Source organism: Epargyreus clarus, unplaced genomic scaffold, assembly GCF_041222505.1.
Source record: "Epargyreus clarus isolate Ecla_fem2 unplaced genomic scaffold, WU_Ecla_fem_2.2 ptg000007l, whole genome shotgun sequence".
In the NCBI taxonomy this organism is placed as follows: domain Eukaryota; kingdom Metazoa; phylum Arthropoda; class Insecta; order Lepidoptera; family Hesperiidae; genus Epargyreus; species Epargyreus clarus.
This window is the reverse complement of record NW_027332215.1, coordinates 17,646,259-17,661,508: the sequence shown is the minus strand read 5'-3', so window position 1 is coordinate 17,661,508 and position 15,250 is coordinate 17,646,259. Positions and strand designations below refer to the sequence as shown.

The window sequence follows — 15,250 nt, the reverse complement described above, 5'->3', positions numbered from 1 at the left end:
GGGGTTACAAATTGAAGCTCTCTAACTGTTTTCCGACATACGTCGTTCATACTTTTTGATGTTAAAAGTGAAAAGTATAGTTAAACAGGTAACTAAATAGGTTGTACGTATTTTTACAAGCTGCCTTTAACCCATTGGTATTTAATTTATGCAAGGGGCAAAGCACCTTTTATATAATGGATTTGTAAAACCGGTTGAATTTAACATAAGTAATTATTTTATAGCTTATCGAAATACCTTAACAGGTCAGCATGTTTTTATTCATTGGCCACAGTCATATTTCATTATTTAATGTTTGTTTGTAAAACTACATTACAATGCAAAAGGAACTAATTAATTATGAAAGGTGCTTAATTACGTCATGTTTAAAAAATATGTCAGCATTATAGTACCACAAGAGTGGTCAAGTCCAAAGAGAAAGAAAAGTCACGGAATGGAGCAACACGACAAACCGATATTTTAGGTGTGCTATTTCAATTTAAACTGAGCGGGAGTGAGACAGAATGAACAGTATAGTAATAATAAAGCAGAAACGCTAATTTCGTCCCTCGCGCCCTTTCGCGCCGTTCTTGGCAACCGGTTTTGTTTGTGGAACGGTCGTAAAATGAACCAACCAATGGCAGGCCTAGGATCGTTTCGGGCGTACCATTGGCGACGGCCGATAGAGAGCGTTATATTATGAGGGGCGAGGGGAATGGGTGCGGTGCGACCACGGTAGCGAGCGCACACTGTACAGTCGTGTTTCGCTTCTCGAAAAGAAGGTTATTGTTACAATGAGACGGGCACCGGACAGTCGATAAAGTGTGTTTGTATGTCGTTTTCGTCGATAATAAGTGTTGTGTTTACTTTCACCCGTGCGAATGTCTCGATCCTTACCTTTTTGTTTGTTTTTTCTTTTAATCATTGCCGCATGGGTCGGCGCTTACGTTTCAGTTAACCTTTTATTTTGAAACGATGGAACGTTGTTCTTATGGTTTTTACACCAAAAGGTATTTTATGTTATTTTTTACTTTACGGTTGCGAATTGGTGTGGTTGAGTGCGTCGCGTGTGGCTATACATAGTGGGCATTCAGTCGACATCACAATGGACCGTGCATGTCGACTCGTCACTGGCGAAGCCAAGTTAAACTTGACTGGCATAACATGTTTTGGAGAAAGGATGCATTAATAGGATTTGCAAATTGTTACTACTGCATGGTCTTGTGATATTCAGCAACTGCTTCTTTACATTCATCGTGTACAATACTCACGGCGGGGCTTTATTGTATATGTTTTGAGGGGGGTTAGTATTATTATTGTCATGCTTTAGGGAAAAGTCCACAATGTGAGGCCCTAACACCCGAGGGTCGGCAAGTGAGGGGAGGGAGGGCACCGTCTGTCTGCACACATGCAGAACCGGTTTGGTCTCCATCTCCCCTAGTGCGCTTAACAAATCTCTTTCTTACGCCACACGCGTCCGCATAAAGCCCTCTCGCTCGCACATTTTCATTATTTTTTGCTTCCCCTTGTGAAATAATGCCAGACGGACCTTTTTTATTTAGGTGTCTGTCCCAAATAGGCCTTATACATAGTGGTAAGTATAAGTTAGTCAAAGAAATGTGTGGCATGAACCCATTGTATCTAATACTAGTGTTTTGTGGGAGTTACCTAATACATTTTAAATTAACTAAGGTGTTTCGATATGCATGATATGACCGATACTGATGTGTATAAGAACAGTTATACATTGAGATTTTTAAAATAGTAATAGTTATATATTAATAAAGAATGATAACACTATCTACTACATTACAAGTCTTTGCTTATATTTAAATATAAAGTAGTACATATTTAGAGTATCAAAATATTTCATCTATAAAAAAATAATTTAAAATAGAATACGATAATAATTTGATTGCCAAGTATCAAAACGAAAAATCGAACTCACAGCTTACAATAGAGAATGATGTACTTTCTCTATATTATCTATTGACAGACTATTGACAGGTCCAAGTCAAGATTTTCTTGTGTTGCCCTATGTACTTTAAAATGAATAATAAAGAATATAAACAACACTATGAACAAAAATCAACTTATAGACGGTTTTAATATTACAATTGCTGGTTATTGATTGCAGATAGGGGGCGATGTATCGCGCTACAATTTAAAATAAGTATTCAAAAGACACAAATCTAGTTATTGTATTTTGTACTAAGCCTATAATGAAAGGAAAATCAAATATCAATCAGTACCACATAATTCGCACTATAATTAATACGCGGCATTAGTTTTTCCAAATATTTTTAACATATTGACGCCATTTCAACGATTTATTGGATTATAATTTTGATTTTTTCAAGAAAATCAAAATTATTGATCTGATCTGCTTTTAAAACTATTCTAAGAACATTATTGTAAACACCGCCGTCCCGACACGGGAAACAATACTTCTCTTTGGGTAGGTTCCCAACAGTTCACACAAATTCATTTCATATTCATATTCCTACGCTTTCTACTTATTTAATTATTTTATTAGACATATTTCAGTAACATTTTTTTCTATAGAAATACGGTAGTTACACTGGTTACGAATATCACCATCATTGTTAAGCGTATATAGTTGTAAAATAAATTCAAATTGCGCATCGGCCATCGTAGTGCTTAACATTATTTGTGTAAGTTTGCGCGCGCTTGTAGCCTACCTTTTGATTCTTTCAAATCAAGTTAAATATTCGTAGAGGAGTGGAGTTTGCAGGAAGTGCCAAACTTGCGGACGCATCTTAAGAGTAAAACACTTTTGATAGCCGCAGTTTATATAAAGTCTGCCGGACATTATTACCTTCTGCCGACTGACAGATGTTTATGTTCACACTAAGCAATACAAGCTCATTTTGTTAACGTTACATTAGACCGGCAGAAAGATTGTCGTTATAATGTGAACAGAATCTGTCAGTCGAACTGTAAAACTGTCGGGCCGACTAATGTGGAAGATTGTGAAGTGGCCCATAGTATGTGTACTACTTAAAGTTTGACTTTGACATTGACACACAATAACAGACTATATTGCGTCACTGGTCAGTGATCACTATTTCCGGCTCAGCTTGTTGATGTTGATATTCGTTGTTATTATCGTTAAAGATGAATATTGTTCAGCTTTCTCTTAGACAATAGTGATTTATACCTTAACATTTTCGTATCTATTTCCGCAGTAAAGTAGTAGTCAAATTGTGTTTGTTCATAATAAAACTAGAATTACTTCACTACTCGCATTCTAGGTTATTCTAATTAAATAATGGAAGATTTTTACAGGTATAATGTGTGTAAAACATATCTGTACGTGTGTGTACTAGTGACGGTGTGTATTTATGTGTTGCTTACGTAAATTGGTGTTCTCTTACAGATCTGAAATATTAGATAGTATACAAAAGAAGAAAGAGCAAGAGAAAGATTCACCGCAGAGTCCCGGCTTCCAGCAACAGCTCGCGAAGCCTGGAGACAAACAGTTACTGGGTAACGAAGTCCAGAATGCCAATGTGTCTGTGAGCCAGCATGTGCCCTCACAGCTCCTGTCCCCTCCGCACGGCGCCGGTTCACCCGTCCAAAAAGAAGACGCCAAGGACAAGGCATTAAAGGTTGCCAACTCAACTACAATCACACTAATTGAGAACGGGAACCTTAACGGAGAGAAGGACAAGGAGGCTTATCCAAAAAATTATTTCACTTTAGAGCCAAAAAATGACAAGAAAGATGAGGCTAATAAAAATAGTATTACTATAACCCGAACTGTCCAAAAGCAGTCGCCTAGCGGGGGGCAGATTGAAAAAACCAAGGGCCCACCCAAACTTGCAAAGAGGCCCTTGCAGTGCTTGGAGACCCTAGCCGAGAAGGCTGGCATAACATTTGAGGACAAGTACGAAGCAGCAAATACTCTATTGGCATTAGATAAACAGAACAATAGCTTCCGAAGGCCTGATTTAAAACAGGCAAAGTCTGAGTCAGAGAATCAGTCAGAAGAATACAGATATAGGAGTCAGAAAGAAGAAGATGATAAACTTCAGGTGAGTATTTGTATATTCTTTCATACATACATCATTATAGTTTAACAATAAGTAGAATTGATATTTAGGTAACTTTTAAACGAATAATAAGTACAAATAAAATTTTGACTGTAGAAGCACAACATTGATTTTGCTTGTGTATTTAAAAATGTTTTTCTTATTGAGTGTTGATCAAGGAATTTTAAAGCAAGCCAACATTGATTTGTAATTAAAGTCTAAATATCAATACAGGCCTTACAAGTAGCCCAAACAGAACAAAAACAACTTTATATCCAGACAGGAAATTAGTTTGTATATAATATTGTTAATAGTCAATACATATACAATTTTATATAATACAACATATATACAGTATACATATATTTTATATAATTCTTCTGCCATTTAATTAATATCTTGTTACAGAGATTAATGAAATTGACAAGTATTTCAAAACAATTTCATGATCATAATTAAACAAATTACACAAAATAGAACAATAGTATTGTCTTGTATTTGAGCATTTTAATGATTATAATCCTCAATTCAACAGATACAGCAGCAGATAATCCAACACCAGCAACAGCAGCAGTATCAGCAACTGCAGCAACAGCAACTGCAACAGCAGCTCCAGCAACAGCAACTCCAGCAGTTGCAGCAGCAAGCGTTGCAGCGGCAGCACCACGCACTACAGCAGCATATAAAAAATCAACAAGACCAGCAGGAATTGGTATGTGCAATGATAATAGTATATTTTATATTCATATTGATTTTGAAAGGTGGAGTGGTGGAGTGGAGCTAATGTTTAGGAAAGAATCAACCACTTCTATTTCTAGTATCAAGTAGCACTCGCATTCCACTGGGAGAGTGTGCATGACAGCTGCCTCACAAATAAGGTGACCACCTTAGTTCTTGAGAGTGGCAACATAGCTATGATTGCCTTCGGGTGGAATCCCTTTTCTTTACGGAGTTTGTTACAAATGATATTTTGCATGAGCGGAAACAATCACTTACCATACATACTTGCTACTTCAATCTTATTAAAAAAAATATTCTCTTAACACAAACCAGAGTATTAGTAAATTAAACCAATGTTACATAGATGTTCAGTAGAGTTTGATAATGCCAATTCTACAAGATTTTTTTACACCAAGCAGTACATATTTTGACCGTCTAGTAATGTATAAATAAGTCGGGGTCTGTCAAAATTAATTGTTAAAACTACATATTACGTAAAAGAGACATAGATTGTGTTTGTTAATAATATAAAGCCTTTAGTTGCAGAAACAGTATCAGCAACAGCAACAACAACAGCAACAACAACAGCAACAGCAGCAACAACAACAACAACAACAACAACAGCAGCAGCAACATCAACAGCAACAGCAGACTCAGCAGCAGCAACAAACGCAGCAGCAACAACAACTACAAAAACCTGAAATACAGCAGTTGCCTCAACAGCAGGAGATACCACAGAAATTTGTCCAAGTAATGACTTTGTTTAATCTCTAAAATAAAATAAAAAAATAGTTTTTGCTTTAAAATAATTACAACTTTTTTAGAAACATAGCCTCACAGTAGTCACAATAAGTTTCTCAGTTTCTAGGTGCCGTGACCTACGCGAAGACCGTTTCTTGTGTCATGTCATTGAATCCCTAGAATCCCATACAACAAATTTCTATACTAACATATTAGTGATCAAATTATTAAAGGAAAAGGTGAACGTCATCAAAACCAGGAAAGTTTCTTTACCACAAATTACAATCTTTTGTTATAAAAATGTTACATTTTCATGGTTTTTAAAATTGCAACCCTTTTTTACAAAATGGCAATTATAGATTGCCCTGAAGCTAGGCGAAAGTCAAAATAAATATGTTCGAATGTTAGCGCCCTATGAAGACAATTGCGTGCTCATAATTTTTTTTGTGATAAAAATTTTCATAGTTCAGTAAAAACAGGTAAAACAAGTAAGTACAATTTTAATTGTATTCCTGGATATGGATAAAAAATATAATTTATAAATTTAACTTAAGGTTGAAATTAATAGAAAGGAAAAGCGTTTAATAGAAACGGGAAAGAGGTTATTAGAACAAGTCTTTAGTAGGGTTATCACGTGGCTTAATTCTTGTTAAATGAAGGTACCTGCTTAAATAATAATTATTCCTTAAGTTGCATAATTAATTTTTTGGTTGTTGTAGGGAACCTTGTTGTATAAATCGGACCAAAGAGGTAAAATATACAAAAATATGATGAAACTATAATACAAAAAGCACTTGAAGAATAAAGAAAATCACAAAAGTCGTCATAGCTGTAAAAAGTCATGAAAAAGATTATAGCTGAAAAGTATAATATGGATGAATCAGTTTTGTGTAGACATTGTCCAAGCACAGTAAAAAAAAAAGGTAAAATAATATTGTTGACGGATGATGAACAAATACATATAATGAAATATGTAAATATATGCATAGAGTGGGGCTACCCTATAAATGCTGTAGAATTGAGATATTTGGTGAAAGGTTATTTAGATGGACAAGACAGGTCTATAGAAGGGTTTAAAGACAATCTCCCGCCACCGTCTTTTGGCATAAAATTTCTCGAAAGATTCAAAGACGTACTCTCATATAGAAATCGTTTTAATTCACATAATAGAATCAGGGTAACGCTCACAGTAGACAACATAAAAGCCTATTTTAAACGAATGGAGGTTGCATTGGCAAATATTGAGCCATGTAATATTCTTCATTATGATGAGACTAACTTTTCTGAACATTTGGAACACAAAACAACTCTTACTAAACGGAAAGCAAAGTACCCTGAGAGAATGAAAAAACCTTCATATGCCTTAACTTCAGTGATGTTAGCTGGTACTGGCGCAGGGGAATTGTTGCCGCCATATGTTGTGCACCAGGCTAAACATCTTTATGATACTTGGACTGACAATGGGCCCCCAGGAACACGATATAATCGTTCAGCTACTGGATGGTTTGATGCACAAGTTTTTAAAGATTGGATACTATCAATCGTGTTGCCTTATTTTAGTAACAAAAAAGGAATGAAGTGTCTCATAGGTGATAACCTGTCATCTCACCTATCAATAGACGTAATAAAACTGTGTCATGATGCGGATATTAGGTTTTTTTTTATACCTGCACATACGAAACTTCTGAATCAACCTCTAGACGTAGCATTAAACCGACCGTTGAAGATAGCGTGGCAATCCGTCTTCTACAGATGGCATGAATCACAAAAATGGTTAAAAAAAACTATTCCAAAGACGGAATTTCCCAAACTTTTAAAACTAGTTATGTCATACGTCAGCCGAAATGCCAAAGAAAACATATTAAGAGGGTTTAAAGATACAGGCATATGCCCCGTTAACATGAATGAAATTCTAAAAAGAATACCTAAAGGAATTCCATTGGCTCAACAAGCTGTCATTCAACCGGAGTCCGTACCGATGTGCGCGGAATTGAGATTCGCAACAATAAAAAAGACACGACCAAGAAAGAAAAGAAAAATAAAAATTCCTCCCGGAAGAAGTTTTTGTATTGATGACAAGATTGAGAATACAAATAAATTAGAAACAAATGAAATTGAGAAAAACAATACAGTATCAGAAGCAGCACTTACTACACTTACAGAAGAAGTCAATAACAGCAGACTAGATTACGTTACGGGTACTCTGGCACATAAAGAAATGGAAAGATTCCCCAGTGGGTTTAGAATTATAATTGATGATAGGGAGATTCCTGATTTAAAAGAAAATGAAAAAAAAATTGACGATTTACATCCGGCATTGATAGAAAATTCACCAAAAATTGACGACGTAAATCCGGCATTAATAGAAAATTCACAACACATTGACAAAATACATCCGGCATTAGAAGAGAATTTCCAACAAATTGACTATGCACATCCGGCCTCAATAGAAAATTTACACCAAATTGACGATGTACATCCGGCCTCAATAGAAAATGTACACCAAATTGACGATGTACATCCGGCATTAATAGAAAATGGTCAACAAACTGAAGATGTATATTTTAGCGATTTATCGGATGAGGATGTGACCATAATTGAAGACCATGTTGAAGATCAGGGAGAGAAGGTAAAAATTATTGCAGACGAAAAATAGTCGTATATACAGTATATAACTGCTTCTACACATCGTCGGGGATAGTGCAAATGCGCGTAGCTATTATTGGTTAATACCGCGTACTTGATAAACGTATCCAAATTGAGATTTCGCGCCACTGCAGTCCTGAAGCCCTATCGCATCCGCAGAATTTCAGATTTTTTCAAAATGACTATTAAGAACGAATACTTTTCACTTTTACATTTATTTTTCTAAAACTGCGTGTCCATTGGTCGTCGATTATTCACAAATTAATGCGTTATAATCAAATGAATGTTTATTTTTAAAAAATCTGAAAGAAAAGCAAATATTGAATGAGGTTGGAAGGATTAGAAAACGGGAACCTGATAATAAATAGTAAATATTTGACCAACTTCGGGTCGCACAAGGAGCGTTTCGTTTCAGCAAATTTACATTTATTTTTTTATTTTTAGTATTTATTATCATAACTGCCACACGAGTAAATGCATTGTGAAAATTTGCACTGTCTCCCTATTACGGCTTATTGATAAAGGGAAAATAGCGGTTTCTTGAAAGGCGGCCTACATTTATTCATTCACTACCGTTTATACATACTCTGTAAAAATGTGTCTAATAAAATTTAATCTATTCAGTTTAAGACACGCCCTAGTAGAGCCCTATGACAGACGGACAGACAGTGGAGGCTTAGTTATAGCGTTCCGATTTTACCTTTTGGCTACGGAGCTGTAAACACGAAACGTAATAGCATAGGAAAACGTAGATTTAAAAAAAAACACTACTTCAAGCCCATTAAGATATAAATCAGATATATGTTATTAATATTTATTCGAAAAAATATATATTTGACATATCCAAAATTATTGTAGAGTCTCTCAAATGTAGTAATATCAAAAAACGACCTGCACCGAAATCCTAGAGCAGAAGGTAGCCGCGAGAGCCAGAAGTAGTGGTGCAGTTATTCAAAAATGGCTATTAAAGCCAGCTGAAAAATTGTAAACTAATTGCGCTTCTGAGACATATGTATATGCTCTTTCCGAGAGTCCTCACTAATCTTATTGTAAGCAGACCCTTGTAGTCTTATACAAGACGTTGTAACTTCCCGAACAAAAAGGTAATTGCCTAATAAACTTCAATATTATGGCCTATATTCACATGCTTCGGTAGATTACGCAGAAGACGGAAGAATCCTATTTGCCCTTGTGTGATGCCATGTGGGGGTTATGACAAAGTTTTGGCCTGGACGGTGCTGTGTCTCTTCAGCGATAGAGCGAATATAGTTATATCGAGTTGTAGAAATATTTATTCACAATTTCACAATTCGATGCCATGTCGCCGAAACTATGTTTATTAATGTTAATCCCATTCATACGAAAGTTTCGATGAATGTTTGTTACTCCATCACGCCAGAATGTCTGAACGGATCTGAGTAAAATTTGGCACAAAGACAGATTATAGTCTGGAATAACAAATAATCTGCTCCTATCCTGAAAAAAAATCAGTTCCCGCGAGCTCGATTTGTTTTTGTTTTGTATGTTTAAACTTGTCATTTTTTTCAACGAGGACGAAGTCTGTTTCCCCCGTAGGTTTTATAACGAAGCTATCGAGGCTGTTTCATAATTATAATCGGACAAGTTTAAATTATTTTTATATTTTAAACATAGTAATAGTACATTACGTATTATTCCTATAATGTAATAAAAAAATATATTATTAATATAAGAACTAATATTTACTGAGTATAACTAAGCATTATTATTATGTACACATTACTAATCAGCCTATGCGAGTTCAGAGTAAAGTTGAGTTATATATATTTTTTATTTTAATTTCATTCTCTTTTGTTACAGATTTTATTGAGATTGTTTTTTTTTATTTCAAAACATTACTTTGTGTTTCATTTAGGTAAATAACGCATAGTTTTAATTCCACTTCCACTTTCAACAATGCCAAAAGTGCGTAAAATTCGTACAAAGAAAACAAATAATAGCCAAAACAATAAAAACCATAATTAATTGCATCCTATTTAAATTTGATATAATTTAAAGTAATAAATAATTGAAAGTAATATTTTAAAGTAATAATTTAAAGTAATACGACAAAGTTAGAAGATTCCGACCTTCTGCTCTAAAATTAGGTTTATTTTAGGTACAACCGTTTACACATGGTATAAACGCGGATTTGCACTCTCCCCGTTGAAATACTCATTTAACAGCACTAGGGGCTGGAGCTGAAAAACCAAGTGGTTTGAAATCTCACGTCCAATCAACAAGAGGCTGATACGAATATGAATAAACGGATTTGATCCCCTGTGTAATTCTTTACCCACACCTTTGAAACCGGAATACAGTTCTGTTTCAACATTGTGTGTATTAGGTTAGGTTAGGACCCTTATATCATATGTGTTGTGTGTTTAATTATAGTAACTATTATCTAAATATGATTTTATTGATATCCCGCATGTTTCCACAGGTGGTCAATAATCAACCAGTGCATACACAGTTTAACGTACCGGGGATCGGGGAGATAAACCTGAGCTTCTTGGCGTCACCACAGAGTAACGTCAACTTACTCTTCGACAAGAACCAGAAGAGTGGTATGAGCGGAGAGATTAAGTCGCAACAAGTAAGAAACAGAAACCTTCAACAGACTGTTAAAAGACTAGAATACACTGCAGCTGTAGTCGAATACTCATTTTTATAATATAGGAGTAGCAGATGAGCATGCAGTCCAGCTGATGGTAAGTGGCTACTGCCGCACATGGACATCTGTAAATAACCCCAGATAGGTTTAGATTCCTTCCTGAAGTCGATCACAGATGTGCCGCTATCCCCTGGAGGAACTAAGCTGGACTGGCCAGGAAAACTGTGTCTCAGAATACACAACATATAATTGTAAAACCTGAGGGTAATGCCTGGAACTCTCTTTGGACTCACTGAAGACTATCACTCCCAACTCAAGTTTCAGTTACTAAAACTTACTATAAAATATACATTATGTACAATATAAAGTATATGTTATATATTGTAGCAGATTGTCGACGGTCAAAGCCAGGTAGTTCAACAGCAGATTAACATGTCTCAACACGAACCCACGCAGCATCACCAGACTGTCACCGTGGTCTCCTCTATGCCCAGCAGCTTGACCCAGCATCAGGTAATTTATATTTGTTACGTTTTGACGCGCAGACGGTTCCGAGTTCGATCCCCGGCCAGACTCAGAAATCTAAATGGTCTAAAATAGTCTAAATGATCAATTGAGATTTCTGTTCTGGGTCTGGGTGTTTTTGGATCCATCTTTGTGTGGTAGAAAGTAGAGCTGTGAGTAGAAAGGAACTATCTATATAGGTATTTTTTATAAAAATCGTGTACTACAGATGGGAGATGTGCTCTATAATTATACATCATTGATACGAATATGTACGTATGTAAATATCCCCAAGAAACAGGAAGTATCTACACGTATATCGGAACAACAGGAAATTACTGGTCATTACGTTAAATCCTAATGTAATGAATCTATACATTAATACCATATAGAAACATTAATTTATTAAAAAAAAATGCACATTACACAATAAAAAACTCGAACACGTAATTTTGATTTATTCGGAAATCTTTGGGATTAAAATGATATTGATATCGAATTGATATTCGAAATTAAAACATAAAATTAATTTCTATACTATTATACATCATCATCATCATCATCAACCCATTACTGTCCCACTGCCGGGCACGGGTCTCCTCTCATAGGAGAAGGATTAGGCCATAGTCCACCGCGCTGGCCAAGTGCGTATTGGTAGACTTCACATACCTTTGTGATTTTTTTTCGGCCCCCTCGATCGTGAGGACGAGTTTCTTAACCACTAGGCTATCCCTGCCGTATACTGTACTATCGTGCTGATACTATTATACATTGTAACAAAAATTATACGTAAACAATGATGTTTGAATATATATGAATATACGCACATTATCTCTGCGGACTGCACAATGTCAATTAAAATTAATTAAATCCATTATTCCCTATACTTATTTATAATCGGAGCTGAATTATCTATCGGTCGCAAATTGAATTATGAACATTGTTGTTAATGTCCAAGTATCTACAAGTATTCATACAATAATACGAGCAGACGACAAGGCGTCATGACTTGACGTGACACCACGCCTAGAGAAATGGAAACATTTGTGTTGATCAGTTTACTAAATGTGCATAAATTGAACAAAATTTAACTTTCTCTTGAATTAATGCAAACATTTCGGCGGGAGTGAGTGTACATGTGCTGCAATTGAGTCGTACACGATGCATGTAGCCGTCAGAGTATGTATTATCAAATAACTATATACGCTGTACCTTACAAGAATTCAATTCGCAGTCAATACGAGATTTCCTTCTACAAAGCTTGCGATGCTCGCTATTCAAAATCTTCAAAGCAAACACTAAACGTGGCAGACGTCCAGCGATTTTTTCAAGGATGGAATATTAAGCATCGTCTGATATTGTTTGTGCAACTCTTATCACAGATACAGCGAGGTTAACGATATCGTGTTTCACGCGCGAATCGGGTGTAATTGCATAGTCAATAATGTTAACGTGCAATGTTTTTTATGGTGATATCTAGTGGGAGTTATGGGAATTGCGAAATCGTAGGGGGCCCCCGGTGTGGGGGATTAGAATTGTAAAGTTTAGTCGGGACAGTTATATATCGGCGTGGTTATTTCAGGTGCAACAGCAGGGGGCAGCGGGCGGGATCCAACAGCAGGCGGGCGCGGGCATCAGCACCATGCCCTCATTACAGACCTTGCCGCCGAACACACAACACCCGCCGCAAATCAGGTATGTTGCATTATTACTACTATTTTATATTTATTCATTTAGGTTAACAAGTAATTCAAAAATCGTGACAAGACCTTTAACAGTCCCTTAAACGTATAATTATATGTATATTAATGTAATTCTGCACCCACTAAGTAATTACTTCCGCTTATTAATGTCAGTGTTACCATTTTCATATTTTAAAAAATGACAAAACGCAAAATATCTCACTGTTTTTAGGTATATAATATGGGCATAATCAATTTTAAGTTAATTTCTAATTTGCTATGGACTAGGTACTTAGTAGCAGTTAATACACAATCAATATCCTGAAAGTTTTTATTATAAATCAAATGCTCCTGTGAAATCGTTTAGTTAGAACATTTTTATTGTGAAATTATAATAACTTCAAATAAGCAAATATTTTTCGTGTCCGTGTTTTTATCGTATATTATATGAACATACTCATCGTTTCATGAAAATTATATTGATTAATTAAACCCTAAAACGCTATGGCTGTCCTAACATAATTTTTTGGTCATGTCATTGTGCCCTTTTAGAGATTCTTTCGGGGAACGCATTTGTGTTTTTTACAGGGGTATTCCATATATGATTGCACAAAAAAATGGCTATAAACAGCTTATACTAAATATAGGATGCTGTAACTTTTAGCAAAACCCGTCAAAATTCGCAAACCGTTTCTGTTACAGCCTTTTCGAATATATATACGAAACATAAAACACATGTACCTATACGGCTAAACGTAAATAACGGAAGTTAAATTATAGAATTTACAGAGCATCATGTTAATTATATACATTACCAGCTGACCCGGCAAACGTTGTGTTGCCATATAAATAAAAAAATGTTAAGGATTAAACCCTTATCACTTAGGGGTATGAAAAACACATTCTATGTATTTTTCGATTCTCGGACCTTCTGAATATGCATATAAAATTTGGTGAAAATCGATAAAGGCGTTTGGAGGAGTACGGTAACTAATATTGTGACACGAGAATTTTATATATAAGATTACGTGACCAATGTTTTTTAATTATTGTTGTTTTCTATGCACATACACGAGTAAGATCAAATTATACCAAATATGCAAGGAAACATAATGTCCATGTGGTTGATTGTAGTAAACCACTTAGTTACATATAATAAAAGCTTAGAGCTTTAGCGACTTACGCCTGCTAATAATCAATCTTTCTAATGTTTTCACTACCGAACGTCGACATTTGTAAACTATCGACTTTCCAGACTTCGATTATAATCAAACAAGTAACTCAACATATTGGAGCAGCAACGGCTTAAACAACTGTTCAGTATATTAAGCGACTTGTTTTTTATAATACAGGCGTAACAGGTGAGCATGCAGTGCACCAGATGGAAAGTGGTTCCTGCGGCCTCGGACATTGTATTCAACCCTAGATAAGATTACATTCCTACCTGAGATCGCCAACAGATGCGTCGCTACCCTCGAAGACTAAGCTGACTAAGTTTAAAACAAGAATACAGTTGTGCTTAACATTGTTGTAATTAGGCAGAAATAGGTGTGGTGGTGATGCCGCCGGAGTCGAACCACAGAGGGTTCTACCAACTTCATAATATGGTAATTTTAGCATCTATCACCCCAGCAATGGGTGGACAGCCTATTTGCTGTGAAGTATATAAGGTTCCATGCTTAAAAAATGAATCATACACGTGGATGGGGCCACGTTGGGAAGGTCTTGCCAAATATGTCAAATCTTCCGTTATTTTTTCTTCTAAAACGATGACCATCACATTTGAATAAATCAGTCGTCTAGACGACTATCAATTGAAAATAATCTTTTTTTTTATTCTTAGTTTTTATTGAATTTTTAGGCATTTTATAAATACTTAAAATGTTTTAAATTAAAACCATATTTGTAAAATTCTTGAAGCAACATGGTGCTTCAAGAATTTTGAAGCCATGAAGAGGCAGTAAGTGTTAATAAGTTACTATAATAATTTTGAGCATTATTTAACATGACAGTTTTCGAATATTATCACTAAGGGGTGTGCGGAAAGGCCAATATGTTCGCTTACATCATCTACTATGTTATGTTCAGCATTTCTAAGTTAAAGTTCTTGAACTGTTACCTCCGAATGGGGCCCCATTTTCTTGTGCGCCCAGAGGCCCAGCCATATTCTAAGACGGCCCTGTCTATATGTATATGTCTAAATCTGTGTATGATATTTGCCTTTGACTGTCTCATTCATATGCACACATATGTTCACACACACACACACACACATATAAACGGCTGACAGA

The 15,250-nt window shown here is 35.6% G+C and overlaps 1 protein-coding gene across 10 annotated transcripts in view; it reads left to right on the top strand.

Annotated features, from left to right (window-relative positions):
- The first annotated feature begins 676 nt into the window (after nt 1–676).
- Nucleotides 677–15,250, top strand: part of PH (polyhomeotic) — a 48,839-nt gene continuing 34,265 nt past the window's right edge. For 5 of the 10 annotated variants that reach the window (XM_073074939.1, XM_073074938.1, XM_073074937.1 and 2 more), the window contains exons 1-4: nt 6,278–8,124; nt 10,603–10,755; nt 11,161–11,286; nt 12,860–12,972. In XM_073074939.1, coding sequence (XP_072931040.1) covers nt 6,337–8,124; nt 10,603–10,755; nt 11,161–11,286; nt 12,860–12,972 — 2,180 coding nt within the window. In that variant the 5' untranslated portion in view covers nt 6,278–6,336. Of the gene's footprint in view, nt 990–3,086; nt 3,289–3,379; nt 4,038–4,569; nt 4,747–5,294; nt 5,505–6,277; nt 8,125–10,602; nt 10,756–11,160; nt 11,287–12,859; nt 12,973–15,250 lie in introns of those variants that run through there. The other 5 variants (XM_073074944.1, XM_073074942.1, XM_073074940.1 and 2 more) reach the window with 4 other exon arrangements.